A 27996-nucleotide genomic window follows, 5' to 3' on the forward strand; every position below is an offset into this window, starting at 1 on the left:
TACCTTTCATTCCTTCTCTTTTATCTCAGTAGTTCCCAGAGAACCCACACAGAACATGTATGTTCATCCCACAGTCAACTGGGCAACAGATTCTCCCCAGGACTCCCCTCCCAGCCCCTTCCCTCCGCCCTGGACAGAGAGCTAGAAGCTTCTCACATGACGCTCTCATTACCTCCCCGACCCCTTGATGCCCCCTTTTCTTGTGCCATGAGTGACTTATAGGGTTTCCCCAGGCTAGGTAGAGTCAGCTCAGCCTCCTGCAGCTCCAGCTCCCGTTGGGACAAATGCTCAATGACAGCCGCTCCAATTGAGTCCCCCAGTACATTGGTCATCGTACGAAGTCGGTCACTGGTAGAAGATAAATAGATTAATGAGGGACTGAAAAGCTCCTTTGAGAATCAAGTGTAGACTAGGAAGGCTTCCAGTCTGATTCATAACCACATGACTTTGAACAGGTCCAACTCTTCCTCAGTTTTCCTTCCTAACAATATTATCCCTGAAATCCTCAGATTTATTCTTCGATATGTGATTCATGTTTATAAATATGCTAACTTAGAGGTGGCTAGATATCAGAGTCTGATGCAGACTGTTAGACATTAGGCTCTGATAGAGAGTCTTAAACATGAGTGTTTGATGCAGACTATTGGACTTGAATGTTTGATGTAGACTGTTACATATAAGTCTATGTGGGTGTAGGATGGGCTGGAGACTGTCCATGTGGAATTTTAGTCCTTCTGTACAAACGGGACTTTTTCTTGCCCACAAATCCCACATAGGGACGAAAATGAACATTTTATGTGAATTCCATGTTATAAAAAAAGAAATGAGAGAGAAGGAATAGTGAAAGCACAAAGTGATGCAGGAAGGAGAAAGAGAAAGGAAGGAAAGAAGCAAGGAAAGAGGGAAGCAAGCAAGAAAAGAAAAAAGGAGAGGAGTGGAGTGAGACAGGGAAGGAAAGAAAGAAGAGGAAAATGGAAGACAGGAAAAGGAGAGAGAGGAGGAGGAGGAAAGAAAAAAGGGAAAAGCAGGAAAGAAGGAAGGAGGGAAAGGAGGGAGGGAAGGAGAGAGGGAGGAGAGAGAGAGAGAGAGAGAGAGAGCAGGAGACGAAGGGAAGGGATAGGGATTAGAGAGTGGCTCCTCCCTGCTGAACTATTGGCTATTGATAGATTCTGGGAAAGGAGGAGTCTTGTCTTCAGGTGTGCACCCTCTCATAAGCTCCATGGCATAGTCTCAAACCAAGACACACAAATGGCTCTGTTCCAACTCAGTAGGTCACAGATAAAAATGTCAATGTGGGAAGGAGGGTAGTAGGGAAGAAGGTTGACAGGGGTGTAAAGGAATTAAGAGAGAGTGGGGAGAGGACTCCACACATATGAAACTGTCAAAGAACAAGGATGAAAAGGAATTAAGAGAGAGTGGGGAGAGGACTGCACACATATGAAACTGTCGAAGAACAAACTTAATTAGTGAAAAAGAACAGATGGGAGGAAGAGAAGAGAGAAGAGACAGAAAATGTGCCTGGTCATAACATTCAGATTGTAAATTCACCAAAATTCTTTTGTCCATCACCACAGTGGATTTTATAAACCCAAAATTCTTCACTATTTAATGCAACAGGTAACCCGTGTTTTCTTCTCACTTCCAAAATTTTTCAAAATTAGCATTTTCACTAAGAAAAAAATGTTTTAAAATTTTTGAGTTCAAAAAAGTACGTTTGAACACCTTTGTATGATTTCTACAAGAAACAGGCTGAAGAGAAGTTGGCTGGCTCTTGGACAGAGACCTCCTATTCTGAATCCTCCTCACTCCAGGTCCCAAAGATAATAAATCTATGAGCTTGAGCCTAGAGGCTATCACTAGAAGACCATCCCGATTCCCTCCTCACCCTTTAACATCCTACAACTCTGTCCTTGCAAAATCCTTTAGGAAAAAGTTATGAGAAGAGATAAGCCCAAAGCAAACTCACAGGAACCAATCCACAGCTATGATCAGAGTGATGTCCTCTGTGGGCAGGCCAACGGATGTGAGCACAATCACCATGGTAACCAGTCCTGCCTGGGGTATGCCAGCTGCTCCTACGCTGGCAGCTGTGGCTGTGATGCTGCAAATGGAAAGAGAGTCAGGAATCCAAGAAAGAACAGAAGATTGGAAGATCAGGCAGGAAAGAGCATCTTAAATTAAATTCCCAAGCTAACACAGAAAGAAAAACATTACATTATCTCATTTTTGATGTGAAACTAAATTTTAAAAGTTGATGTCACAGAAGCAAAAAGTATGATGCTGGGCAGACTGACTGGGAGATGGGACATATCTTTCAAAGAGTCATGATGTCTAGAAAGCAGATGAATGAGTCCTGGGGAATTCTGGGATGAATGTACATTGTGTACAGTGTGGCTAATGACACTGTGTTTATATTTGAATTTTTCAAGAGAATAGACCTTAAGTCTATTCTCACCATCAAAAAAAGAGCAAGGGAAAAAAAGGGGGAAAACAGAAGGATAGGCAAGAGACAGGAGGGGAAGGAAGGGAAGGAAGGGAAGGAAAGGTAGAAGAGAGCCAGAAGAAGGGGAAAAGAAGAAAGGCGATGAGAAAAGGAGAGGACATCAGGATTAGAAGGAAAGGTGGGAAAGGACAGGAAGACAGGAGTAAGGGAGAGAGTGGAAAAAAGGGAAGAGGAGAGAGAATGAGAGCAGAGAAGACAACATAGGAGGAGGGGATGGGAGAGGACAGAAGAAAACTATAGGCAGAGATAAATGCAGTTACCAGCCTGACCATGGTGATCATTTTACAAGGCACACATTCAGCAAATAATCATGAAATACACCTTAAACATATGCAACTTTTGTCAGCTAGCATGCAGGAAAGCTGTGGCTGGAAAAGACAGGAACTATTTTTTAAGTCGGCAAATACAGCTTACACTGCAGGTAAGAACATTCTGGCCCATCTTAAGTTTTGAGCCGAATTCTTTCTTGATGTTTTTTTTTAATTGGATGTTTTATTTACATTTCATATGTTATCCTCTTACCCCATCCCCCATCCACCCAGGAACACCCTATCCCCTCACCCCTCCTCCTGCTTCTCTGTGGATATACCCCTACCTAACCCCCCACTCCCAACTCCCCAGCCTGATATTCCCACCCCCTGGGGTGTCCAGCCTTCATGAGACCAAGGATCTCTTCTCCCACCTATGCCTAGCAGGGACCTCCATCCTTATATATACAACTGAAGCCATGGGTCCCTCCCTAAGTGCTCCCAGGCTGGTGGTTTAGACCCTGGGAGTTGTGGTTGGTTGGTATTGTTGCTCTCCTCATGGTGCCACAAACCCTTTCAGCTCCTTCAGTCCTCACTCTAACTCCTCCATTGAGAACCCCATGATCAGTTCAATGGCTAGTTGTGAGCATCTACCTCTGAATATGTCTGACTCTTGCAGACCTCTGAGGAGACATCCATATCAGGCTCTTATCAGCATGCACTTCCTGACTTTCACATCAGCATCTACCTTTGGTGACTGCACATGGGATGGATACTCAGGTGGAATTGTCTTCAGACAGCCCCTCCTTCAGTTTCTGTCCCTCACTTTGTCTCCATATTTGCTCCCTTGAGTATTTTGTTACTCCTTGTAAGAAGGACTGAATCACCCCCACTTGGTCTTCCTTCTTCATGAGCTTCATGTGGCCTGTGAGTTGCATCTTGGGCATTTCAAGGTTCTGTACTAATATCCAATAATCAGTGAGTGAATTCTTCACAGAGTTAGAAAAGGAAATTCTCAAATTCATTTGGAATAACAAAAAACCCAGGATAGTGAAAACTATTCTCAACAATAAAAGAACTTCTGGAGGAATCACCATCCCTGACCTCAAGCTGTACTACAGAGCAATAGTGATAAAAACTACATGGTATTGGTACAGAGACAAACAGGAAGAATAGAATTGAAGACCCAGAAATGAATCCACACACCTATGGTCACTTGATCTTTGACAAAGGAGCTAAAACTGTCCAGTGGAAAAAGGACAGCATTTTCAACAAATGGTGCTGATTCAACTGGAGGACAACATGTAGAAGAATGAAAATTGATCCATTCTAATCTCCTTGTACAAAGCTCAAGTCTAAGTGGATAAAGGACCTCCACATAAAATCAGATGCACTGAAACTAATAGAAAAGAAGGTGGGGAAGAATCTTGATGGTTTTTTAAGGTGTTTGTTTTCTTAATTTCATATGTATGAATGTTTGCCTGCATGTATGTTATGTACTATATGTGTACCTGATGCCTATGAAGGTCATAAAAGAGCATTGGGTCCCCTGGAACTGGAGTGATAAGAAATTGTAAGCCATCATGTAAATAGTTGGAATAAAACCCAGGTCCTCTGCAAGAGTAGTAAGTGCTCTTAACCACTGAGCCACCTCTCAAACCTATCAAATAATTTTTTAAGATAAAATAAAATGTTAAGAGTATATCTCAGTGGTAGAGCACTTGTCTAGCATATACAAATCCTGGTTTGCATCTCTAGTCCTAAAAATTAATATGAAGTTTAAAGTAGGATCTACTGGGTCACAGGTGGCCTATGTTAAAACTTCAATATCAGGTCTGGCCACCTCTCCGCCCACCTTCTCTGCAGTATCAGAAACATACAGACAGGAATCTCGCATAACTGTCTCTCGAGAGCCTTCGTCCACCAGCAAATGTAAATAGATGCAGAGACCTACAGTCAAACATCACATGGAACTCAGAAAGTCTTGTGGAAGAGTGGGGGATAGAACTGAGCAAGCCAGAGGGGTCAAGGCAACCATGGGAAGATCTACAGAGTCAACTAACCTGGGCCCATGGGCCTCACAGAGACTGAACCACTAGCCAAGAAGCATGCAGGCCCTGGATGCAGGTCCCCTCACACATTTGTAGCAAATGTACAGCTTGTTCTTCAAGCGAGTCCTCTAACAATTGGAGTGAGGGCTGTCTCTGACTCTGTTGCCTGCTATCGGATTCCCTTCCCCTACCTGAACTACCTGGTGGGGCCTCAGAGGAAGAGTATGTTTAGTCCTGCTGGGACTGAGTGTCCCAGGGTGGGATGATAGGTACCTAAGGAAGCTTCCCTTCTCTGAGGAGAAGGGGAAGCAGTAATGGGAGGAAGGATTTATGAGACTGGGACTGAGAGGAGAGGAGGCAGTGGAGCTGCTATTGTGATGTAAAGTGAATTTTAAAAGTGGATTGTTGAAGAAAAACAATCCAACATCAACTCCAATTGTCTAGCAAGATGAGATATGTATTGCAAAGGCCACTGAGCTTTCCAGAGAATGTTGTAGTCCTATCCAGGTGCCAGCCCTCTTCCCAGTAACTTAGGAAAGCTTTTTCTAGATTCTATAGCCATTCTGTGTGAATGAAAGCGTCCCAGAGGATACGTTCCCAGAATGGAGATTGAGCAAGTACTCAGACTGGCATTAAATAATGGACTTTAGGGTGGGAAGGCTGCATTCGTGAGCTTTACACCTAGCACAGGAACTCAGAGCCTCTCCTGCCTCATCAGAAGAATAACAGACAACCCTCTCTTCTCATTGTGAGCAGGATAGAGCCCAGGACAGTGCCGATTCAGGTTTCATTTCTGTTACTGAGATTAAAAAAAAAAAAAATTACCTGCCAAAAAGAAACTGATTCCAGATTCTGCCAAGTTGACAATTAAAAGATTCCAATCAAAATTGAAGTATAGGGACTTGAGAGATGGTTCAGTGGGTCACGACATTATGCTGCCAAGCCTGACAACCTGAGTTCAGTCCCCAAGTCCCACATAATAGAAGAAAACTGGATCCCATGAGTGATCCTCTGACTTCCACGTATGCACTGTGGCATATGTGCGCCCCCACGAGCGCGCACACACACATACACACACACACACACAAACACAAATAAATGTGTTTTTAAATTCTTTAAAACTAAGCAGCTGGAGAGATGGTTCAGCAGTTAAGAGCACTTACTGCTCTAACAGAGGACACAAGCTCTATTCCTAAAACCTACCTCAAGCAGTCACCTGTAACTCCACTTACAAGGAACTGGAAGCCCTCTTCTCACCTTAGAAAGCACCTTCACACATGTAGCAAACATGGACTCATGAGGGCACATATACATACACACAAAATAGAAAAAAAATTGTTGAAAATACTAAACGTGGTTTCCACTGAACATATGTCACACTCACACCTTTCTAAAGTCAAAACATCGTTTCAATACCAGGCATGGTGGCACATGCCCACAATCCCAGCAACTCAGGATCCCAGGCCAGCCAGCTCAAGAAAAGAAAGCGAGGGGGGGAGGGAGAAAGGGAGAGAGGGAAGGAAGAAAGGGAGGAAGGAAGGAAGGAAGGAAGGAAGGAAGGAAGGAAGGAAGAAAGAAAGAAAGAAAGAAAGAAAGAAAGAAAGAAAGAAAGAAAGAAAGAAAGAGAAAGAAAGGAGTAGAAAGGAGACAGGGAGGGGAAGGAAAAAAGAAAGGGAAAAATAGAAAGAAGGGGAAGGGAGGGAAAGATTATATGATGGTTATTTTAAGTCAAGATATGACTATTATATAAATTTCCAAAGAAGAAAATACTTTCCTTCACAGAGTTTGCATTTTCATTCATATGTGATAGGCAGACAATAAACAACATAAGTGAAAAACAATCAGCCTGGAATCCAATGCTACTGAGCATCCTGATCCTTCCTCTAAAACACGAGAGACCAGGAATGTTTCACAGGTTACTTTCTTATTTCAGATTTTGGGATATATGCATATACATAATTATATATCTTAGGAATGAGATGCAGTTATAAACAGGAAATCTGTACACACAGCCTCTATCCTACCCAGCTAATGACATCATCATCTCACCTGATTGTGGTGATCTGACCAAGGTTGAGCTCATAGTTGTTGACTTGAGCAATAAAGATGGCTGCCAAGGCCTCATAGAGTGCAGTGCCATCCATGTTGACAGTGGCCCCCACAGGCAGCACAAATCTGGTGATGCGGCGGTCCACACCCAGACCCTCCTCCAGGCAACGAAAAGTGATAGGCAGAGTTGCAGAGCTGGGGGAAGAGAGTTCTGGAGGCTGAGAATAGGGAGTTGAAGGATGGGGCAGGGACAATGGCAGCAATGGGCCAAAGGAGGGCTCCCTTTAGCATATGGAGAGCAGGTTGGATCTGAACAGGGAGTGGATACTGAGAATGATGGTTGGGCATGGGGAAGTGGGACTCCTGATGCAGAGAACTCATGATAGGGATTCCCCAAAAGAAATGTCTCTTGACCCATTTACATCAATGGTTTATGACAGGAGTCCCATCCAGACAGTGTAAATGTGACGGGTAACTTTGTCAACTTGGCAACGAGGAATTACCTGGAAAGAGGAGTCTCAATGTTGGGTTACTAAAATTGGTTGTCCTATAGGAATTATCTCTAGGAGATGGTCTTAACTAATTGATATAAGAAGACCCAGCCCACAGTAGGTGGTACCATTGCCTAGGCAGGGGGTTCTGATGTGGAGAAATCAAGCTAAGCATAAGCAAGCAAGCAGCAGACAGGCATGCATTTATTCTCTGTTCCTGGGAGTGGTGTGACTAGCTGCTTCAAGTTCCTGTCTGGATTTCTCCACAGTGATGGGCTGTAACATGGAATTGTAAGCCAAATAAAACCCTTCCCACACCTCTGCTAAGTTGCCCTTTGTCAGTATATTTTATCACAGCAACAGAAATGAAACTAGAGCTGTAAAGGACAGAGTGTTTGTCTACACCAAGAACAACCGTCTACAGGAGCCCTAGGTTTCCCCGCAACCATTTCCCAGAGAGTACTTTCATTAACTGGTGACTTTAGTGGAAAGAGTAGGCATTTCATTTGGGGTCATTTTGTCTGCAAGAACTGGGCCCTGTGTAGTCAGCTTTATGCCATGAAACTTGAAGCTTGGACTCACAGAGTCTTTGGCCTTAGAGACAGACAGTGCTTATAGGGAAGCACCCAATGCTACCTCAAACTTTCCGGAGCATCAGAAACAGCATAGGCTGAATAGCTCCATACTGATCAGATGAGTTTAATTCTGGGTATAGTATTATCAATCCTATTTAGCCACAGATCAAAAATCAAAAGGCACATTCTCCATTACCAGAAGCACAATAAAATATGTCTTCTATCTGTTTGGCTCTTGTGATACTTTCTTAAACTGATTTGAATTTGGATGAGAGATAAGGGGGGATTACTTTATCGACCCTCTAAAAACACAAACAGAAAAAAGCCAAGGCTCTGAGCTGGCAGTACTCCCAGAGAAAACTTTTGATGCCTGGGAAAGGTACCACCAAAGTAAAATTCCTAAACTCAGAATTGGCACCTGGCTCTCCTCCCTATAAACTAGAGAAACAAGAAAAGAGACAAGAAGTCCAGGAGAATCATCACAGGGTAAATGCTATATCCTCAAGTATAGGCCACCTGTAGGGAGTTTCAAGAGTCCGCCCCCATTCTACTGTACAACCAGAAGAGGTGTTTGGGCAGGTGGAGAGGATGATACCTAAATGAAATCAATGAAAGATGAAGAATGGACCCAGGGAGAGTGCAGGAAAAGGCCATACCTGGAAGAGGTACCCATGGCTGTGATGAGCGCTTGTAGCATACCACCAATGAAGGGAAAGGGGTTCCGATGGGTGACAAGGAAGTAGATGAGGGGCAACACACCACCAGCATGGAGGAATAAGCCAACGATGACAGTCAGAGTATACATGCCCAGTTGACCTCCAAGGACAGCCATGTCTTCCATTTCCAGAATTTTTCCAGCAATCAGGAACAGGATGCCCACTGGTGCATACCTGGGCAAGGCACATATTTATTAGGGCAATCTTCTTCATAGGTCTAGAGCTGACATTCACAAGGCTTTACCCATATAGTGTCATGGAGCCAGACAGTTCCTATCATGAAATCCCCAACTCCATCAAACCTTCCCCAAGCATCAAAGCCAGCCCTGGGACACTGAGGAAATGGTCCTATGGTTGTGAGTACTTTCTGTTCACTGATGAAGAGCTGATTTCAGATACCACCAAACACTGGGCAGATTAAAAACACCTCTAACTCTAATTCCAAGAGATCTGGAACCTCTTTCTGGCTTCTGTGGCCACCCATAGACACATCTGCACATCCACTTACACAGACACATTCACACACACACATACACACACACACACACACACACACACACACATAAATATAATAAAATATTTTTAAATAGCACTGCTGTTTGGGTTTGCTTTCAAACCATTGTCCCCAAAGGCTCATATATTGAGGGCTTGGTGCCTAGTGGGACCAAGTGTTCTGATGTGGGACCTATGGAAGCTAACTGAGAGTTCCAACCTCTGTTCCAAGTTATCCATCGATGGATTCGTAGTTGAATGAGCTATTGAGAGTAAATTATACGAAGGGCCTAGTTAAAGGAAGCAGATCACTGGGGGTGCCCTTGAAGAATATATCTTTTCCCTAATCCTTCACTATCTCCCACCCCTTCTTCCTAGAAGGTGTGACGTTAGCAGTTTCATTGGCTGTATTCATTCACCATCGTGGCCCAGAAGCAACAGAACCAACCAGTCATGCACTAAAACCTGCATAACTGTGAGAAAAACTAAAACCTTTCCTCCTTTACATTGATCTTCTTGGGTATTTTGTCATAGAAACAGAAAGTTACCTAATACAATTGGATTCCATGAATGTATCTGACACCCCCACTGCTCATCTGATCAGCAGAAAAGTTCCTACAATGCCGAAGCATGCAAACTTTGGGGTCTTTTCCTCATTGAGTCCCCTCCCAACGCAACTCCTGATGATTATTCCCTTCAGAATCCCATCCTTAGACATTATTAAGACTGATGGTTTCACTGGAAATAGCCCCATAGCTAAGAGGAAGTGGCACTATTAGGTAGTATGTCTTTGTTGGGGTAGGTATGGTCTTGTTTGGTGGAAGTATGTCACCAAGGGGTCGGTTGTGAGGTTTCAGGTTCTCAAACCAGGCCCATTGTATTCTCTCTTCTTGCTGCCTGAAGATTCAGATATAGAATTCTTGGCTCCTTCTCCAGTATCATGTCTGACTGTACACTCCCATGTTTCCTGCCATGATGATAATGGACTAAACCTCTGAATTGTAAGCCAGCTCCAATTAAATGTTTCCCTTTATAGGAGTTGATATGTTCATGGTGTCTCTTCACAGCAATAGAAACCCTGAGACACCAAGTCATCCCCTATCTCTGGCCTTCGAAACTTCCACAAATTGTTACCTGTGCTAGTTAGTTTGAACTTTCAACTAGACACAATCCGAAATCATTGGAGAATAAAGTTTCTGTGAGGAATTATCTAGATAAGATAGCCTGTGGATATGTCTGTGGAGGATAGTCTTGACTGTTAGTTGATATAGGAACATCCAGACCTTATAGGAAGCACCATTTAATGGGCTTGGCCCTAGACTATGTAAGAATAGAGGAAGCTAGATGAGTACTAAGCAAACAAGCAAGCAGTTAGGGATTCCTGTGTTTATTCTCTCTACTCTTGACTGTGATGTGATGCTTTAAGCTCCTGCCTTGCCTTCTCCACAATAATGGACTATAACCTGGAAATATGAAGCAAATAATCCCTTTGCTGTTTTATGTCAGAATTTTATCACAGCGACCAAAATGAACCTAGAATACTCACTGTCCAAACACTGGCTTTCTTAAGTTTTGCCTGTTCTCTTCTTTGAGCATGATTTCACTCTCTCCCTTTCATGTCCAGTTAGGTTCTCCCTCCCCTTTCAGGGCCAGCTGTCTGCCTCACCCCTTGTCTTCCCAGGCAGTATCCACTGCATATGTCTCCACTCACCACTGAGTGCTTCATATTCCTAACACTTCCCTGATGTAGCTTTACTACATTACCTTCTGCTTTGTGTTAAATTCATGTGATCTACATAAGTTTCCTCCTGGATTTTACAAATTTCTTCAACATAAAGTATGAATTCAGTGTATCTCTGGTTTTCAAACCTGAGGAGATATCTGGTAGATAAACAATCTAGTGAAGGAGTGAAAGACTGCTTTTCTTTTTTTAATTAAATCTCCAATCACAGGCTTAGGGAGATAACTCAGTGGTTAAAGTGCTCATCATGCAAGTATGAGAACCAGAGTTTGAACCTTCCAAAACCCATGTAGTGCTGGGTAGGCACTGCAGCAAGCCTGGAACTCCAGCTTCAGAAGGAGAAGTTGGGGGATCCCTTGAAGCAATTTGGTTAGCAAGATGAGCCAGTTTTTTGGGCTCTGGGTTTGATTGAGAAATCCCTCCATAAATTTGTAAGGTGAAGGTACTGTGGAGAATGAGTCCCAACACCATCCTTGAACCACCACACACATACACAACCCCACTCATGCAAGAATAACATACATACACATGCACATCACACCATACTCAACACACATACACAACCCCACTCGTGCAAGAATAACATACATACACATGCACATCACACCATACCCAACACACATACACAACCCCACTCATGCAAGAATAACATACATACACATGCACATCACACCATACCCAAATGTAGAAAGGAAAATAAGAAAATAGGGCATGAGTATGTAAGTGAATAGATAAATGGAATGTCTAAGGGAGTAAATGAGAGAATTCCAAATGCATTCATGAATAGACAGGTCTGGGACTAAATCTAAGGAGAATTGTTTAAGTATGTAAATAAGTAAATGTAGTCAGTGTCTTAACTAATGGGCTTAAGTTCAGTGTCACAGCAATTACCTAGATTATCCAAGGCTCCATCCTGAGCACAATGCAAAAAAAAAAAAAAAAAGATTGTATTTGGGAGATTGTACATACAGCTCAGTGGTAAAGTGACTGATTATCCAGTATAGGTAAAGCCTTGGTTCAACCCTAGTACTTAAAAGTAATTTGGGGCCAGAATAGCTCCACAGATAAAGACATACATGGGCATACATGTTCTGCCAAGCCTGCTAACCTAAGCTGGACCCTGAAATCCATATGGTAAGAGGAGAGAACTAACTCCAAAAAGTTTATCCTCTGACCTCCACATGCATGCTGTGGCATGCATACCCACACACATACACTCAGACACAATAAACGATAGATGATAGATGATAGATAGATAGGTAGATAGATAGATAGATAGATAGATAGATAGATAGATAGATAGGTAGATAGATGATAGAGTAATAAAGTAATAATAATTGTGAAATAATTTAACTACTGAATGGGTTTATCAGTGAATAGATATATGAATGAGTGCTTTAACTGATGAATAATAGATTAAATAGTGGTTCTATGCTAGAAAGATGAGAATAAATGAGTAAATGAAAGAAACAGATGAGAACATGGAGGAAGAAGTAAGTTAGTGGGAAAAATCATTGCAGAAAAGAGTAAGTGAATTAATGAGATTGTGAGTGAATTAAGCAACGTGGAAGTATGGTAGTGCGTGCTTGTAACCTTCCTAATCAGGAGGCAGATGCAAGAGGCTGGCATGTTCCAGGCTGTCCTGGGCTACGTAGAAAGACCTGTCTCAAAAAGCAGCACAGTGGACTCACAGCAACTGTAATTGTCTGCACAAGGTTGACACAAGATCAAGCCAGTAAACATTCCAACATGGAGTGGGGAGTGACTCACAAGCCCCATGCCTAGCTGAGAAACTATTTTGACATTTAATGGCTGCTAGAGGAGGAAGACCCAATGTTCTTTATGAAAGTGACATATTGTTAACTACCCAAACTCAATGGATGACTCCTCAGCCATGTTCATACAGACAGCTCTCATTGGAATCAGTGGAAGATATATAGGCATACAAGCACATGCATATGAGGATATAAAGTTGGGAAGGGGACATAAACATCTGAGAGACATCAGAGGGAGAATGAGAGTGTTGATACTACCCAAACACTTTGCATACATGTATGAAATTCTCTAAGCACACATTTTTCTAAAAAGATTTTAAAAGTGGGAGAGCCTTTGTGTGGAAGAATGAGCATAGACAGATGGGTGAGTGAATGAACCACTGAGACAATCCACACATGGGTGGGTGGGTGAGTGAGTGAGTGAGTGAGTGAGTGAATGAGTGGGTGAGTCAATAGGTTAATGAGGTCATGAACAGCTGAATAAATCACCACAGAAAGATACGAGTGAACAAATGAGTTATATTAACTAATGCACGATGAATGACTTAAACAAATGTCTGCAAGGGCCCCCTCTCCATCACCCCCAGAACCATCACTACCCACCCAGGCACAGGGACCCACCTACCACTCACCAGATGATGATGCCCACCAGCCTCATAATAGCCTCATTGAGGCTGTCGAAGAAGTCCCTCAGGACACGGCCTTTGTGCTTCATGCCACCAATGACCAGCCCAAAGGCCACAGAGAAGACCACGAGGCCCAAGGCGTTGATGCCATTGGCTGAACCAGGTACAGGCACAGTCTCCTCAAAGCTTATCACCTCCTGCAAGGTGCCCAAGGCCCGGGTGACATTTTCCAGGATGCTCGTTTCATTTTCTACTGAGGGAGAAATGGAGGCTCCCAGCTCTGACCCGTTGTCTGTCCTTACAATCGTTCTTGTTACCATTCGTGTGCTATACTGTGTCTTAAACTGAAATGCAGAGAAATTAAGGCCAGATTCAGTATGGAGGCTAACTCACCTGTAAAAATCCCTAAGAAATGACATGCCTCAAATAAGTACATAAATAAATAAATAAATAAATAAATACAGTAAAAAAAAAAAAAAACCAGAGAGCTACACATGCTTAGCATGCATGAGGTCCTATGTTCCATCCTTGGTGTTTGCACATGTATATACACACACACACACATACACACACTCTATATCCCAGTAAGCTCACTGTTGAATATATAAGCCAAGTAAAATAAATAACTCAAAGAAATACAAGCTGAGCATCCCTAACCCAAAAATACAAATCCATGGCAGACGAGATGGTTGAGAGAGTAAAGATGCTTTCAGCCAAGGCTGATGAACTAAACTTGACCCCAGGCCTCACACAATGGGAGTGGAGAGCTGACTGTGCATCTTGTCCTCTGATCTCCACATGTGCAGCACGGCACATACCCACATCTATACATAACCACACACACAAGTAAATACATAAGGCATAACAAAATAAGTAAGCAAAATAACAATCCAAAATCCAAAACGCACCAAAATTGGAAACTTTTTAAAGATATTTTTTATTTTTACTTCATATGTGTTTGGTGTGCTTATCTAATTGGTATGATTTGGCTATTTCACTGTATGAAGTATATACATATTTCACATACATTTATGTATTTCATATATGTGATTTATATGTATTCTCTTCATATGTATTTCATATATGTGTGAAATATATAAACATATATATGTATATATATTTCAGAACCTCCAAACACATATAGTGTATTCTCCTGTTGTATAGCAGTTTCTCTAAACTGAAAGATTCACTCCAGCAGGGAACTGGAAGGTTCATGTAATTTAGGAGGTAAACAAACTTAACATGTTTGAGAAATCTGAAGCTTACAAGATTCATGAAGGCCCTTCCTTTACAAAAGCATTAAGTGACTGCTCAAGGAGGGAGAGACTCTGGCCAGCCAAGCTGCCGAGAGTAGATCCTCAAACCTGCTGAGCTGCTTGAAGCTGCACAGAGAGCTTCTCCAGGGACACAGCCTGCGACAGTTGTCACCCATACTGGGATGGGACAGGCACTTTTCTCTCCTTTTTTTTTGTGATGCAGCTGCTTTTGAGTCATCCCTGCTCCTGTAAGTAACTCTGCACCACACACCCATTAGAAGTCCTACCAAAAATGTACTGGTGTACCAAGTTGGACTTTGTACAATCATTACTTTGACCTGTCACAAGGTGAGCAGACCTGTGTTATATTTCCCCACAAGTCTCAAACACAACCCCTCGGCATTTGTGAATTCCTTGTGCACAGACATAAGCAATAATGGATTGAAAACACTTGAAAAAACATTTGTGTAGTGAACAAATACAGATCTTTGTCTTGTCATTAGTCATTAAACCAGTGGTTCTCAACCTGTGTGCTGCAACCATCAAAAAACACATATTTCCTATAGTCTTAACTGAGATACCATTCGGTAGTAAAATTACAGTTATGAAGTAGCAACACAAATAATTTTATGATTTGAGGAGCCGTATTAAAGGGTAACAGCGTTAGGAAGGTTGAGTACCACTGCTTTAAATAGTTTTAAAGGGGAAGAATGCTGCCTGCATATCATTTACATTGTTAGCTATTCTCCATCATCTAGAGATGACCCAGAGACCATCTGCAAATTCCACCCATACTATATAAGAGACTTGAGCAACAATGATTTTGGATCCAATCTTTGTTAATGTCAAGGGATAGTACAATTTTTATATATCACTTTAAAATTTTTAATAAACATATTACTAAATAAATGAGTGACTGAATTAGCAAGATAGCTCACAGCAGGTAAAAGTCCCACTGCACACAGGCCTAAGGACTTGAGTTGGATCCTCAGAATCCATGGTGGAAGGAGAGAACCAACTCTCAAAAGTTGTAATGCACCCACACCTGTCATGCATACACACATACACACACACACATACATTAATAATAATAATAATAATAATAATAATAATAGAAATTAGCAACTGACATTTGCCTAAAGTAAACAAGCCCTGGGTTTCATCCTCATCACCAGAGAGAAGAAATGAGTAAGTGAATAGTGAGAACAATAAAAACCAAAGCCTAAAAGAATGGATAGATGGTCTACATCTTTATGTCAACCCTTCAATAAGGGAGTTGATAAACACCACCTGCTAACCAAATCCAGTCAATGGCTTGCTTCTATAAATAAAGTTTTAGTGGGACTTTTCACATGTTGCCTGTGGCTACTTTTCTACTACCAGCTCTAAGGTGATGCCTAAACACATTTTAGGATCTCTCTCTCTCTCTGACGTCTGTGATCAAATGTCCCAGAACCTCTACCCCAGCTTCCCAGCCTCCATAGGTCCAATGCCCTGGCAACACTTTGCTTCAGCATCATAGCCACAGGAAGTACACTAATTCTCCCAGAGACCACCCCAAGGACCCCTACCCACTCTTTCAGCCTTCTTCCCACCCTTCTCCTTGGGAAGCAAGTTCTCTCCACCCTCCATCCCTCCTTGATTAAACCGTGTACTTCTTCCTAACCTGTTTGAAGCAGGCCTCCACAAGGTTAGGTGGAAACATATTTCTGCACAGAAACATCAGAAAAAGGAAAGTGGTTAGATGTTGGAAGTGAGCCAAGACATGCTGAGATAATAGCAATGACCGTTGTAGCAACAGGCAGTACAAAAATGCAGTGGTGTGTGCCAAGTGCTAAGCCAAGCTCCTGCCCTACACTATCTGACATGAACCCTACAGTGACCATGGAAGTAAACACTATCAATGTCTCTAACAAAACCAAAGGCCACAGGACATCACCCATACCCACAGAGCTGCTCATGGGTGCAGATGGATCTCATCATAGATTGACAATAGTTAGGCCCCTCCAAAAGTCATGTTGAAATCTGAATGCCATAAAGGTGATGTTGGGAGGTGGAGCTGTGAACTAAAAATGTTTATAGATTAATAGGAAGTAGTCTTGTTCAAAAAGAAAGCTCTTTTTTATATGCTTTCTCTGGCTAACCATCATATGCGCTCTGACGTGTTAGAATGCAGCTAGGAGGCCTTCTCCAGATGCTTGGATACCCTCGATTCCTAAATAACAAGATAAATGAAGCTTTGTTTCTTGTTTTTGGTTTGGGGGGTTTTGACTTTTTTATAACTAACTCAGTTTCCAGGATACTTTTTTTTAATCTTTAATATATTTACTAAATTTTCAATATATATTTATAATACATGTGCTATGGTCTACATATAGAAGGAGGTGGACATCTTCTTGGAGTTGGTTCTCTCATTCCAGCATGTGGATCCCATCAAGCAGTCAGGCCTGGTGACACGCACCTTTACCCACTAAATCATCTCACTGGCCCTAAACTTTATTGCATTTACTTAAGAGTGTGTGTGTGTGTGTGTGTGTGTGTACATATCCCCACAGAATGTATGTGAAGATCAAAGGATAGCTCGTGAGATTCTGTTCTCTCCTTCTACCAGGTAGGTCAAGAGAATTGAATTCAGGTGGTCAGGCTAGGCAGCAACTATTTTTACCCACTGAGCCATCTTACTGGCTCTCAGCTATTGTATAATAGCAGCAGAAAATGCCATGGCAATTCCTAAACTCTTCCAACTCCAAGTCAGTACTGCAGGAGCAATATGGCTAGCTTTGACTTTGAGGTTGACAAGCAAAGTTTTCTTAGACTAAAAGAATCATTTGCTCACCAAAGGAGTTTGAGAACACCTAGAAAATAGCAGCTCCTCTTACCCAGTCCCAAGATACCACAACTGTCTCCTTCCCAGCCTCAGATTGCAACGGTCATATCTACATGTAGCTTTCTTAGAGGGTATGTGCAAGGATCCAGGGCAGAAAGTTGAGTACCAAAAATGGCAACCAATTGTTCCATCCTTTTCCATACTGGATCCACCTGTCCACGGCCTCTCATAGAAAGAGAATTTTTGCATGTCATCCAGACAAAATGAAAATGTCACCTGACCAGGTCCATGAAAGCATCAGCTGTTGGGACAGTCTCAATGCGGCCCTCACGGTGCAGCCCCTCCTTGGAGCCCTTCCCAGGATGTATGATGGTAACCATTAGGATGCCGATGAAAACTGCAATGACTGTAGTCACCATGTAGTACACAGCTGCCCGCATTCCCATCCGCCCTGTCGCCTTGTTGTCCAGGGATGCCATACCTAAAAGAGAGAATAGTGCAGTCCCTGCAGCAGCACTCATACCCCACCACTCCTTTTCCCATCCGCTCCACCATCAGCTCAAGCCATCAGCTCAAAATCACTGCCCATCCCTTAACTGAAGATGTCCACAGAAACCATGGGTGCTAAGAGTTATACAACTTCTTTTATGGTATTACGAATAAGTACAGTTTTGGGTAAAAAAATAATATATAGTTTTATATATTATAGAAATTAATGTATATAAAATATAAAACATATATTATAAACCTAATTTATGGGGGTAGTGAAAAAGGAAGCATGTGAGGTAGCTCAGTAGTTAGGAACATATACTGCTCTTACAGGAGACCCAAACTTCATCAGCAGTACATTCTGTGCCTCAAAACCACTCCTAACTCCAGCTCCAGAGATTCTGATGCCCCCTTCTGGCCTTCAGGGGCACCCCTATTCATGTGCACATACCCACATAAACACATGATTAAATGGTAATAACAAGATACACATATAAACGTAAATAAATGCTATTTTGCTTTGAAATAAAGTTGTACAGTGTATTGGGTGTACTCCATCATCTAGAGATGATGTGAAGCACACAGAAAGAGAGGCATAGGTCATCTGCAAATACCAGAGCATTTTATAGAAAGGACTTAGCATCCTCAGGTATTGGTATCTATAGAGATTTTGGAACAAATCCCCCGATAGATTAACCAAATTTTTGTATCTCAAGCTAAAACCATATTTTTAAATAAAAGTATTACTCAGTCAAGAAACAATATGGGGTTGTTCAGATTGACTGACTGAGAGAAGACTTCCCACCTGTTGTGTGCAGTACAACTCCCTGTGCAAAGGATCGTGTGCTGTGTAAGTGTAAAGAGTTGTGTGCAGTACAACTCCCTGTGCAAAGGATTGTGTGCTGTGTAAGTGTAAAGACGGAGCTTGATACAAACAAGCATGTGTCTCTTTATCTTCTCTCTGCTCTTGCTTGTGTGTATGATGTAACTGGCTGTTTCAAGTTCCTATACTAATTTTCCTGAATGACAGAGTATAACTTGGAACTGTGAGCTAAAAATAAATAAATAAATAAATAAACCCTTTCTCCCCTAAATTGTTTTTTGTCACGTATTTTTTTACAACAACATAAATGAAATTAGGACAACAGCCATGTCCATTTGCTGACATATTGCCTATGGTTGCTTTTCTATTCCAACATCAGAACTGAACCATTGACATGAAGATAAGAAGACCCTTGAAGCCAAAAATATTTACTATCTAGAAGAAAAGGTGCCACATAATGCTTCCACAGCCCCTTTCCTTCCTCCATCCTCCAACCTGGCACCTCAGTCTCACGCACCTCCAACATGGTCACCCACACTCCACCTTTTATTCATCTACCCCATATAACAGCTACCTTTCCTGCTTCTCCAGTCTTTCTTTTCTCTCTGAGAAACTCTGAGCTCTGGCAGGATGTATTTCACTTCAAGAAAAAGTACAAGAAAGATATGGGGATACATGGTCCGTGTGGCAGCAGCACATAAGCAAGACCTAGGCATGGCTCGAGTTGATACGCTGAGAATGGGCTCCCATGACTGGAGCAACCCTGGATCTTTTCTCAAGATTGGGCTCAAGTGTGTCCTGGAGATGCACACTGGCTTGGGCTCTCACCTGTGACAAGGCTGGAGACAATGAGGGGTAGCACCAGCATCTGCAGCATCCTCATAAGCAGCTCACCAGGAAAAGAGAAGTACTTGATCTGACGGTAGGAGAGCTGGTATGGGCGCAATGCAAATGCCAGGCTGACACCTAGAACCGGAAAGGAAGGGTTCATGGAATGTGCTATGGATCTCAACCCCAGGCAGGGTCCATTCATCCATCCCAGAGAGAGTGTAGTATGGTGAGCAGTGAATGAATATTCTATGAGGGTGTGCATTTATGTGTATGGGTATTGTATGTGTTTGTGTGTGTACAGGTAAGGGTACATATGTATGTGTGGGCATGTGTAAAAGTGTGTGTGTGTGGTTATGTATTTGTATGGGCATGTGCATGGCTACTTGTATGATTATGTGTGTGCTAGGTATGAGTGTACATTTTTGTGTGCATGGATCTGTGTGTGCATGAGTAGGTGCAGTGGGTTTGGCTTAATACTGCCTGTACTGTAATGTTAATTAAGGTCCCCAAAACTGCTTACAAGAGTGTCTGTACAACTGGGAACCTGCCCCCAGGTGATTTTGATTGGTAAGTAAAAATTCCAACAGCCAATAGCCGGTAAGGACAGATAGAAGCGGGTTTTTGGAATTTCCTGGGCTTGGGACCAGGAAAGGAGGAAAAAGATCCACCATGCTGGTGGAGTGTGGAGGAGAGGAGAGACAACATGCCTGAGAAGAGTGCAGGACAGAAATCTGGCCACCATGTGAAGGAACCAGGAAAGTGTGGGCCAGAGGGCTTCCCAACAGGATCCAGGGCAGCCAAGATAGTATATAGAATTTAGTAAGTAATAACTCGGGAATATCAGTGGAAACTGAATTAATTGCATGGAGGTTAGACAGTAGCCCAGCTATTGTGCTGATTAAGGAATATTAAAACATAAAGGCTGTGTGTGTGCCTTTTATTCGGGAATGTAAACCACTGAGGCGAACACACCAATGGAATTTATTAAATCAAAAAATATTACTACAGGTGTGTTCATGGATATGTTTGTGCACGGGTATGTATGTGAATGTGTGTGTACGAGTGTGTGTATACATTTGTGTGAGCATGGATATATGGGTGCATGATGTGCATTTGTATGAATGAGTGTGTGTGCATTTGTGTGCACATGAATATATGTGTGCATCGTGTACATCTGTGTGTACATAGGTATGTGTGCATTCATGTGTGTATGTGTATGTATGAACTGTACAAATGTACAAAGATATATGCCATAAAATGTATGCAAATTTATATGTCTCCACCTATTTATGCATGCACTCATGTATATGGGATAGTTTACATTCAGCTGTAAGCATAAAGTGTACCTGAATATGTGGGCTTATATACAAAGATAAGCACATGCATTTTGGGGGTGTGTCTGTGTTATCACTTTCAAACATAGAGGTGCTTATGCAATTAGACTCCTATGTATGTAGATGTGAATGCATATATGAGTATAAAAGTGTTCACAAAGTCTAGTACAGCTGGCTCTGGTATCCTTGTGTGCCGCACTATCAAATCAATCAAACATATGGACAACTTTAGAGGGAAAACTATTGTATCTCATACAAGTAGAAAGGGAACTATTTGAAGAAAGGAAAAGACCAGCAGAGGGTGATTAGGTAAGAGGGGGTAAAGGAAAAAGTATATGATCAAAGCACACTATATGTAGACATGTAGATGCCATGATGAAACCCATTATTTTATACAATATACACATATTTTCTTAAGTTGTATCTGTTGAACATTTAGTGATATTTTTCTTTTGTCTATATTCCCTAGACAATACAATATTACAACTATTTAACTAGCAGTTACATTGCTTTGGGTGTTACATGTAACCTAGAGACCAAGATAACCACAGATCCTAAACAAAAACTAACCCTATTTTGTTTAAGGGACTTGAGCACCCACAGATAACAAAAGCTTGTGAATAATAAAATCGCCAGATACCTAAGTCATGTTTCTTAAATAAAATGGGGCAGTGTTTGCTGGAACCAGTCTCCTAAGAGTAGAATGGACAGCTGCATATTTATGCCTGTGTGCACAATATGGTGTCTGCACCTCTAAATTCCGTACATCTTTCTCTGTGTGTAGTCGTAAAGTACACATCTGTGCAGTGTACTTGTTTGTGCACATACCCACACATGTGACATCACATCGTGTTCCTACAATTGTGTTTGCCCATGTGTATGCCCTCTCTGTCCATGTCCTCAGGAAGGCTCAGCAGAAGGCTTGTGAAATGAGCGCACCAGAGACAGCAAGGGGGCAGTTAACAGAAGTCCCGCCTCCCAGAAGCAGAGCTCACCAATGATCACAGCGCTGACTGTGAGCAAGATGAAGGCGTTCCGGCGCAAGAAACGCCGCACGTGCTCTCGGGTCATGGTCTGCAGGCGCAGGCGCGTGCGCAGTGCTCGCTGCTGCAGACTGTCCTGCAGGCCCTGCAGACAGCCCCCGCCAGCGCCGCTCTCCCTCAGGAACAGACTGTTGCCGTGGCTGCTCATCGTGTCTCTGCGGGGGACAGAGGAGACCATATCTGGTGAGGGAGGAGTCCCGGAAGAGGAGTGGGTGGGGTGAAGGAATGCACATTGTCATGGGAGGAGCTATGTCAGAGGAGATAGCTTGAGACCCTGCTCCGGATCGGATTCAGTTTTCGTTGCCCTAGCAGGAAAAGATTGAGGCCTTCGAACCCACACACCAGAGTGGATGGTTAGAGGCAGGCTACAGGAAGAAAAAAAAACAATATACTGCCTCCAGCCTCTCCCTCTATTTCACTGTCATCTCAAGCAACTGAAGGCTGCTGCAGCGCTCAAACCAAAATGCCAGGCTTTTGCTGAATATCCATTGCATGAAGAGCTCTTGAAAGCGCACCTTTAGGCTAGTCCCACAAGCCACAACAGTTGGGTGTCCGACCTGAAGACTTTCAGCAAGTACCTGGCAAACAATGGGCACCCAACTAATGTGGCTACTTTGTATGCATGCCCAGGAGAGAAATAGGGTAAAGGAGGGATGGCTTGGGAAACAAATGATAACAGTTTTGGGCCCAGCGTGTTCATGAACCTCTTTTGGAGTGAAACCTCAAACTCTGCATCCCTCTGATGTCCTCGCCCATATCTATTTAACCTTATTGACTTACTCTTTCTTACGGTATCCAAAGTGGGATGCTGTAGTTTCTAGAGTTAAATAAAAGTCATGTAAATATAAAACCTGCCAATCTGTTTAGCAACAAAACACTTGAAAGTTACAAAACAGCTTGGAAATTCTGGCTTTCACCCAGCCTGCAGCAGTCCTGTAAAACGGGCTACTCCAGAGGCTAGGGAAAGGGCGTTGTTACAAGTTCAAGGCCAGCACCTGCAACTTAGGAAACCCCATCTCAAAATAAAAGGTTAAGAAGAGAGCTAGTGGGCAGGGGCAGGTAAACGGCTCAGTGGTTAAGGGTGCACAGCGCTCCTGCAGAGGACCAGACTACCGTTCTCAGCACTCACATCAGGTAGCTGAAAACAGCTATAACTCCAATTCCAGAAGATCAGCGCCCCCTCCAGGCGTCATTGGCACCTGCACTCACATGTAGACACACACACAACATATGAAAAATCATGAAAATAAAATTCTTTTTTGAAGAGGGCTGGACTATGAGCTCCGTGGTTGATACTGGCCCGCCATGTGCAAGGCCCTACGTTCAGTCCTCATTACTAATCCTCTCAGCTTCCCACACAGCTGGGACTCCAGGCATGCAGCACCCTGTGCACCCTTGCATTGTTTCATCACTGATTTGCTGCAACTGAAATGGTTGCTGTCCGTATCTAAGTTATCCACCTACTTCCAAAAGACAGGCATCTGACTGGGCTTCCCATGCCCCATATCCTGCCGCTCAAAGCCCTGGTTCTCAGTGTAAAGCTCCAGTCAGATTTTGCTCCAAATGGACTGGTCCCCTGAAGCCACAGTAATGCTTCTCACCTGCTCTGAACATGTACAGACCAGAACTGCAAGCTGCACAGAAAGCAGGCAGTCGCACCTTCTTCTCGGTACATCGTATCTCCAGTTACTAAATGATAACTCAGAGTAACCCATGAATCCAAAGAGCATTCAACTGAGTCCAAACCAGATCAGAGCCTGGACACTTCTCTCTTTCCTTTCTCTGCCCAACAAGCCATGCTGTACTGTCCAGACAGCTGGTTCTGCAGATGCACAAATCAACATCCTCAGATACAACCAACACTGGGTGTAAAATGTTCAGTGAGTAAAGATTAAGGCTGCACATCCACATCTCAGCACTCAGGATGCTGAGACGGGGGAAACAGGAGTTCAAGGCTAACCTGGGCTGCCTAGAAAGACCCTGTATCAAAAAGATAACCAATCAACTCACATCTAGCTCAAAGAGTTAGTGACAGTTGATGGATTCTAGGAGAAAGCAAAAGGCACTTTTCTTCAGTGTGTGGTTGGTGGTGGTTTCCGTGCTCCAGTGGATGGCCCCTTATACTCCTGGGCAGAGAGGAAGTACTGAATGGACTCAGTAGATTACTCCAAGGAAGAGGGGAAAGAGGAGGAGGAGGTAGCAGCATGAAGTTAGGAGATGAATGTGAGAGGGTTCAAGAAGAGTTGAAGAAGAAAAGGAAGGAGGGGTAAATATGACCTAAATATACATTTATTTGTATATGAAATTGCCAATGAATATTTTACATACTTGTTTGGTTTTGGTTTTTTTTTAGATTTATTTATTTTTATCTCATTATATAAGTACACTGTAGCTGTCTTCAGACACACCAGAAAAGGGCATTGAATCCCATTACAGATGGTTGTGAACCACCACGTGGTTGCTGGGAATTGAATTCAGGACCTCTGGAAGAACAGTCAGTGCTCTTAACCACTGAGCCATCTCTCCAGACCTACCAATGAATTAGAAACAAAACCTCAAAGGTAAGGCTGGAGAGATGGCTTACAGCCAGAGCATCCACTCCCCTATTCTGTCTCTAAAGGAACCTAAACTCATATGCACTTACTCACAGATGAATATGCATAGTTGAAAAGAAAAAACTTTATGTGTATGACTGCACTGTATGTGTGTGTGTGTGTGTATGTGTGTACCGTGTGTGCATACCATGTGTGCATGACCATGGAACCCAGAAAAGGACATTGGATCCTCTGGAACAAGAGCTACAGGGAATTGTGAGCAGTCAGATGCAAGCTGGGACCAGAATCTGGATCCTCTATGAGAACAAGCACTCTTAACTGCAGAACCATCTCTCCAGCAGTTTTGGGGTTTGGGTGGGTTGTTTTGTTTTGTTTTATTAATGGTAGCATAAGATTAGCATGTGCAAAGGCTTGAGTTTATTTCCCAGAACCAAAAATATCTATCACTCAATCAATTGATAAAGTTATTTAATTTGCACCTGTACCAGACATGAACAGACTTTTCTTCTTACCAGTCCCTAAATGATATAGCATAGTAACTATATGCACAGTATTGAAGTTGTATTAGGTGGAGCTATTTATTTACTTTCTCTCTCTCTCTCTCTCTCTCTCTCTCTCTCTCTCTCTCTCTCTCTTTGTGTGTGTGTGTGTGTGTGTGTGTGTGCATCTGTGTGTATATTTGCAGGTGCACCAATGCAGGCCAGAGGACAACTTTTGGGAGTCCATTCTCTTCCTCTACCATGTAAGTCCCAGGGATTAAATTTAGGACTTTAGGCTTGATGGCCAGGACCTTTACCCACTGAACCATCTTGTAGCCTTGTGCTAAAATTATCTGAAAATTACCTAAAAGTAATAAAATTACCTAAAAGTAATGTCAAGATGAATTAAATATGTAATAAGACAAGAATGGGTTCTGTGCAAATATGATGCCATTTCGTATAAAAGACTTGCACGGACAGGGGTTTCAGAGTCTATCCAGGATAGATCGTGTACCTGGAACAAACTCCCTAAGGAGACCTGAAAACAACTAGATAGAGAGGGGGTCGGCATATGGTAGTCTGTGAGCCAAATCGGGCCTGATGTCTGTGTGGCTGGCATTTTTTAATCATGGTATTGGCACACAGCTATGTTCATTCATTGTGTTTCTGCAGCTGCTTTCAGGCTACAGTGGCAAAGTCGAGTTGCTGAAATAGAGATCACAAAATGTAAACAATTTACAAAAGCAACCCTGACTTTACAAAAGTGGGGGTGGAGAAAACCACGTGGCTTGGTGGGTAGAGAGGATTGCTGCCAAGCTTGATGACCTGAGTGCTGTCTGGGACCAACATGGTGGAAGGAGAGAACTAACTCCCTAAAATGTCTCCTGACTGCATTACACAGGCACACACATACACACACACACACACAGACACACACAGGCTGACAGTGGCCTAGTAAAAGCAAATGTGTGCTGGGGTAATAAGGGTAGGCTGGGGTAATAAGGGTAGGCTGGGGTAATAAGGGTAGGCTGGGGTAATAAGGGTAGGCTCATGGGTAGATCATTTATCAAGAGTACATGAGACCCTGTGTTCCCTTCCATCACTGGCAAGGAAAAGACAGCCAGTAGGTAGTAATTAACAAGTTTTTTTAATTAAATAAATAAGCAGAAAGGCAGCAGATATAGGATTGAGCTCAAATGCAAGGCTATCTTCCACGCCTTCGCTACGCCCGCCTAGATCACTGTAACCTCACACAGCTGTGATTTGTCACTAGTTCATTCTTCCTTTTCAGTGGACACTGGATAATTGCTCCCACCTCAGGGCACAGTGAACTCTTTCAGAACACGGAGGTGATACAGGAGGTCAGATCAAGTTTCTTAGCACTTCCGTCCCCACTAAACACTTGGCACTCCTTTGTGTCAGGAGCTGTCTTCTAATCCTTATAAAAGGATAGCTGTTGAGCATGTTCACCCTGTCTCCGTCTCCCCGTTCATAATCACTATTCTACTCTATTTGTTCAAGGTCAAGATTTGTAGCTTGCACATGAATGAGACCACAGCATTTGAATTGAAAGATATGTGTGTGTGTGTGCGCGTGCGTGCGCGTGTAAAGGATAAGTTCGTTTTTATCTTGTGTGTGAGTGTTTGACCTGCATGTAACATGCCTGGAGCTTGTGGAAGCTAGAAGAGGATATTAGAGACCATGAAACTGGTAATCAAACCAGGGTCCTCTGCAAGAGCAGAAACTCCTCTACCACTGAGCCATCTCTCTAGCCCTAAAGCTGTAAGGTTAAATGGCCTGTTTTTTTCTTTCCTCTCTCCATTCTCAGGCCTATAACTAAGCTATCTCCAGGACCTTTTCTTACAAACAGTAGAGGGCTAAAGGAAGATTCTTTGTTTATATAACATTATATATTGATGTTGTGTTACCTGGAGGAATGTGTGACAGAAGGGAGAGGGGCAGGAAAGAAATCATTCATCACACACTCACTTGAATACAGCCTCACATCTTGTGTGCAATGACACCTACGTACTTCTTTATGGACATGCAGTCCCACACAAACTCTTCAGACATACAGCCACACACACCCTTCAGAACTGCACATCCATGTGCGCCATACCAGACACCTATCTCCTCCCCACAAACAAACCTTTGCTGCAGTCATGCACACCAGAAGACACATAACCTCTCACACACTCTCAGAAATACAACCAACCCCATGCATTCAGCATCAGCCATACAACGTCTACACAGAGAAACACACACACTAGCCGCCACCATGCACACCATGAAACTCAAAGCCACACATCTTGAGCCTCCTGCACAAGTACCCAATGAAAATGAAACTCCATGGACAGTGATGTTCACAAAAGTCACACAAGCACACATCTGAGAGAGCACAGAACTCAAAACATTCAAACACTTAGCTTCACTCACCTCTTTAGAAAAGCACTCGCACCCAAAAATAAATCACACAATACAACCATGCACACAGCATCTCCATACCCAGCTCTCTTGGAATGGTGGCCACAGCAGACATGGGTTATGGATCCCTGGTAGAGAAGAGGAAGTCCAGCCAAAGAAATAGGAGAGGCATCAGATTCAGTATTGGAAATAGGACCGCCTGGGAGTTGAGTTTGCTAAATGGGGTGTTCGGGAAATGGGAAGAAGACCCAGGGATCTAGAGTCCGGAAACTCACCAGGGTACCAGGGCAGAGGCAGGCTCAGCACCTGTAAAGGGACTAAAAAGAGCTGAGGAAAGGTAATGAAAAAGTGGAGACCTATGCACAAGGGATCCCCACCTGACTCGGACCCAAATCCAACCCCGCTCAGGATAAATGTCCCACTCACCAGCCTCGGGTCAGCGGGGTCGCCTTGCTGGCGCCTCGGCCTGCACGCTGCACCGGGGTGCAGAAGCCAGAACCCGCGGAAGCGCCTGGCCGGGTCCGCAGGGACCCGCCAGGGACCCGTGCCTTGTCTGCGTTGGGGACCCGAAGACGGAGGGAGCGGCGCGGAGCAGGGATGCGCTTTGCAATCAGAGGAATGCCGGCTGGCCTTGAGCTCACTTGGGCGCTGGGGGCGCGGGACCGGGG

General features: G+C 43.2%; 1 protein-coding gene across 1 annotated transcript; it reads right to left on the reverse strand.

Annotated features, from left to right (window-relative positions):
* On the reverse strand, positions 1 to 27940 carry Slc1a6 (solute carrier family 1 member 6). Its single transcript, XM_028783550.1, has 10 exons — positions 27755 to 27940; positions 21823 to 22025; positions 19491 to 19628; positions 17627 to 17831; positions 16190 to 16232; positions 13274 to 13611; positions 8574 to 8807; positions 6852 to 7046; positions 1967 to 2101; positions 1 to 348 (listed from the first exon to the last, which is right to left on the reverse strand). The coding sequence occupies exons 2-10, from the start codon at positions 22016 to 22018 to the stop codon at positions 153 to 155; spliced, it is 1680 nt and encodes a 559-aa protein (XP_028639383.1). The 5' UTR covers positions 22019 to 22025; positions 27755 to 27940; the 3' UTR covers positions 1 to 152.
* Positions 27941 to 27996: the final 56 nt, after the last annotated feature.

The sequence above is a fragment of the Grammomys surdaster genome, unplaced genomic scaffold, assembly GCF_004785775.1.
Source record: "Grammomys surdaster isolate TR1022 unplaced genomic scaffold, NIH_TR_1.0 1149, whole genome shotgun sequence".
In the NCBI taxonomy this organism is placed as follows: Eukaryota; Metazoa; Chordata; class Mammalia; order Rodentia; family Muridae; genus Grammomys; species Grammomys surdaster.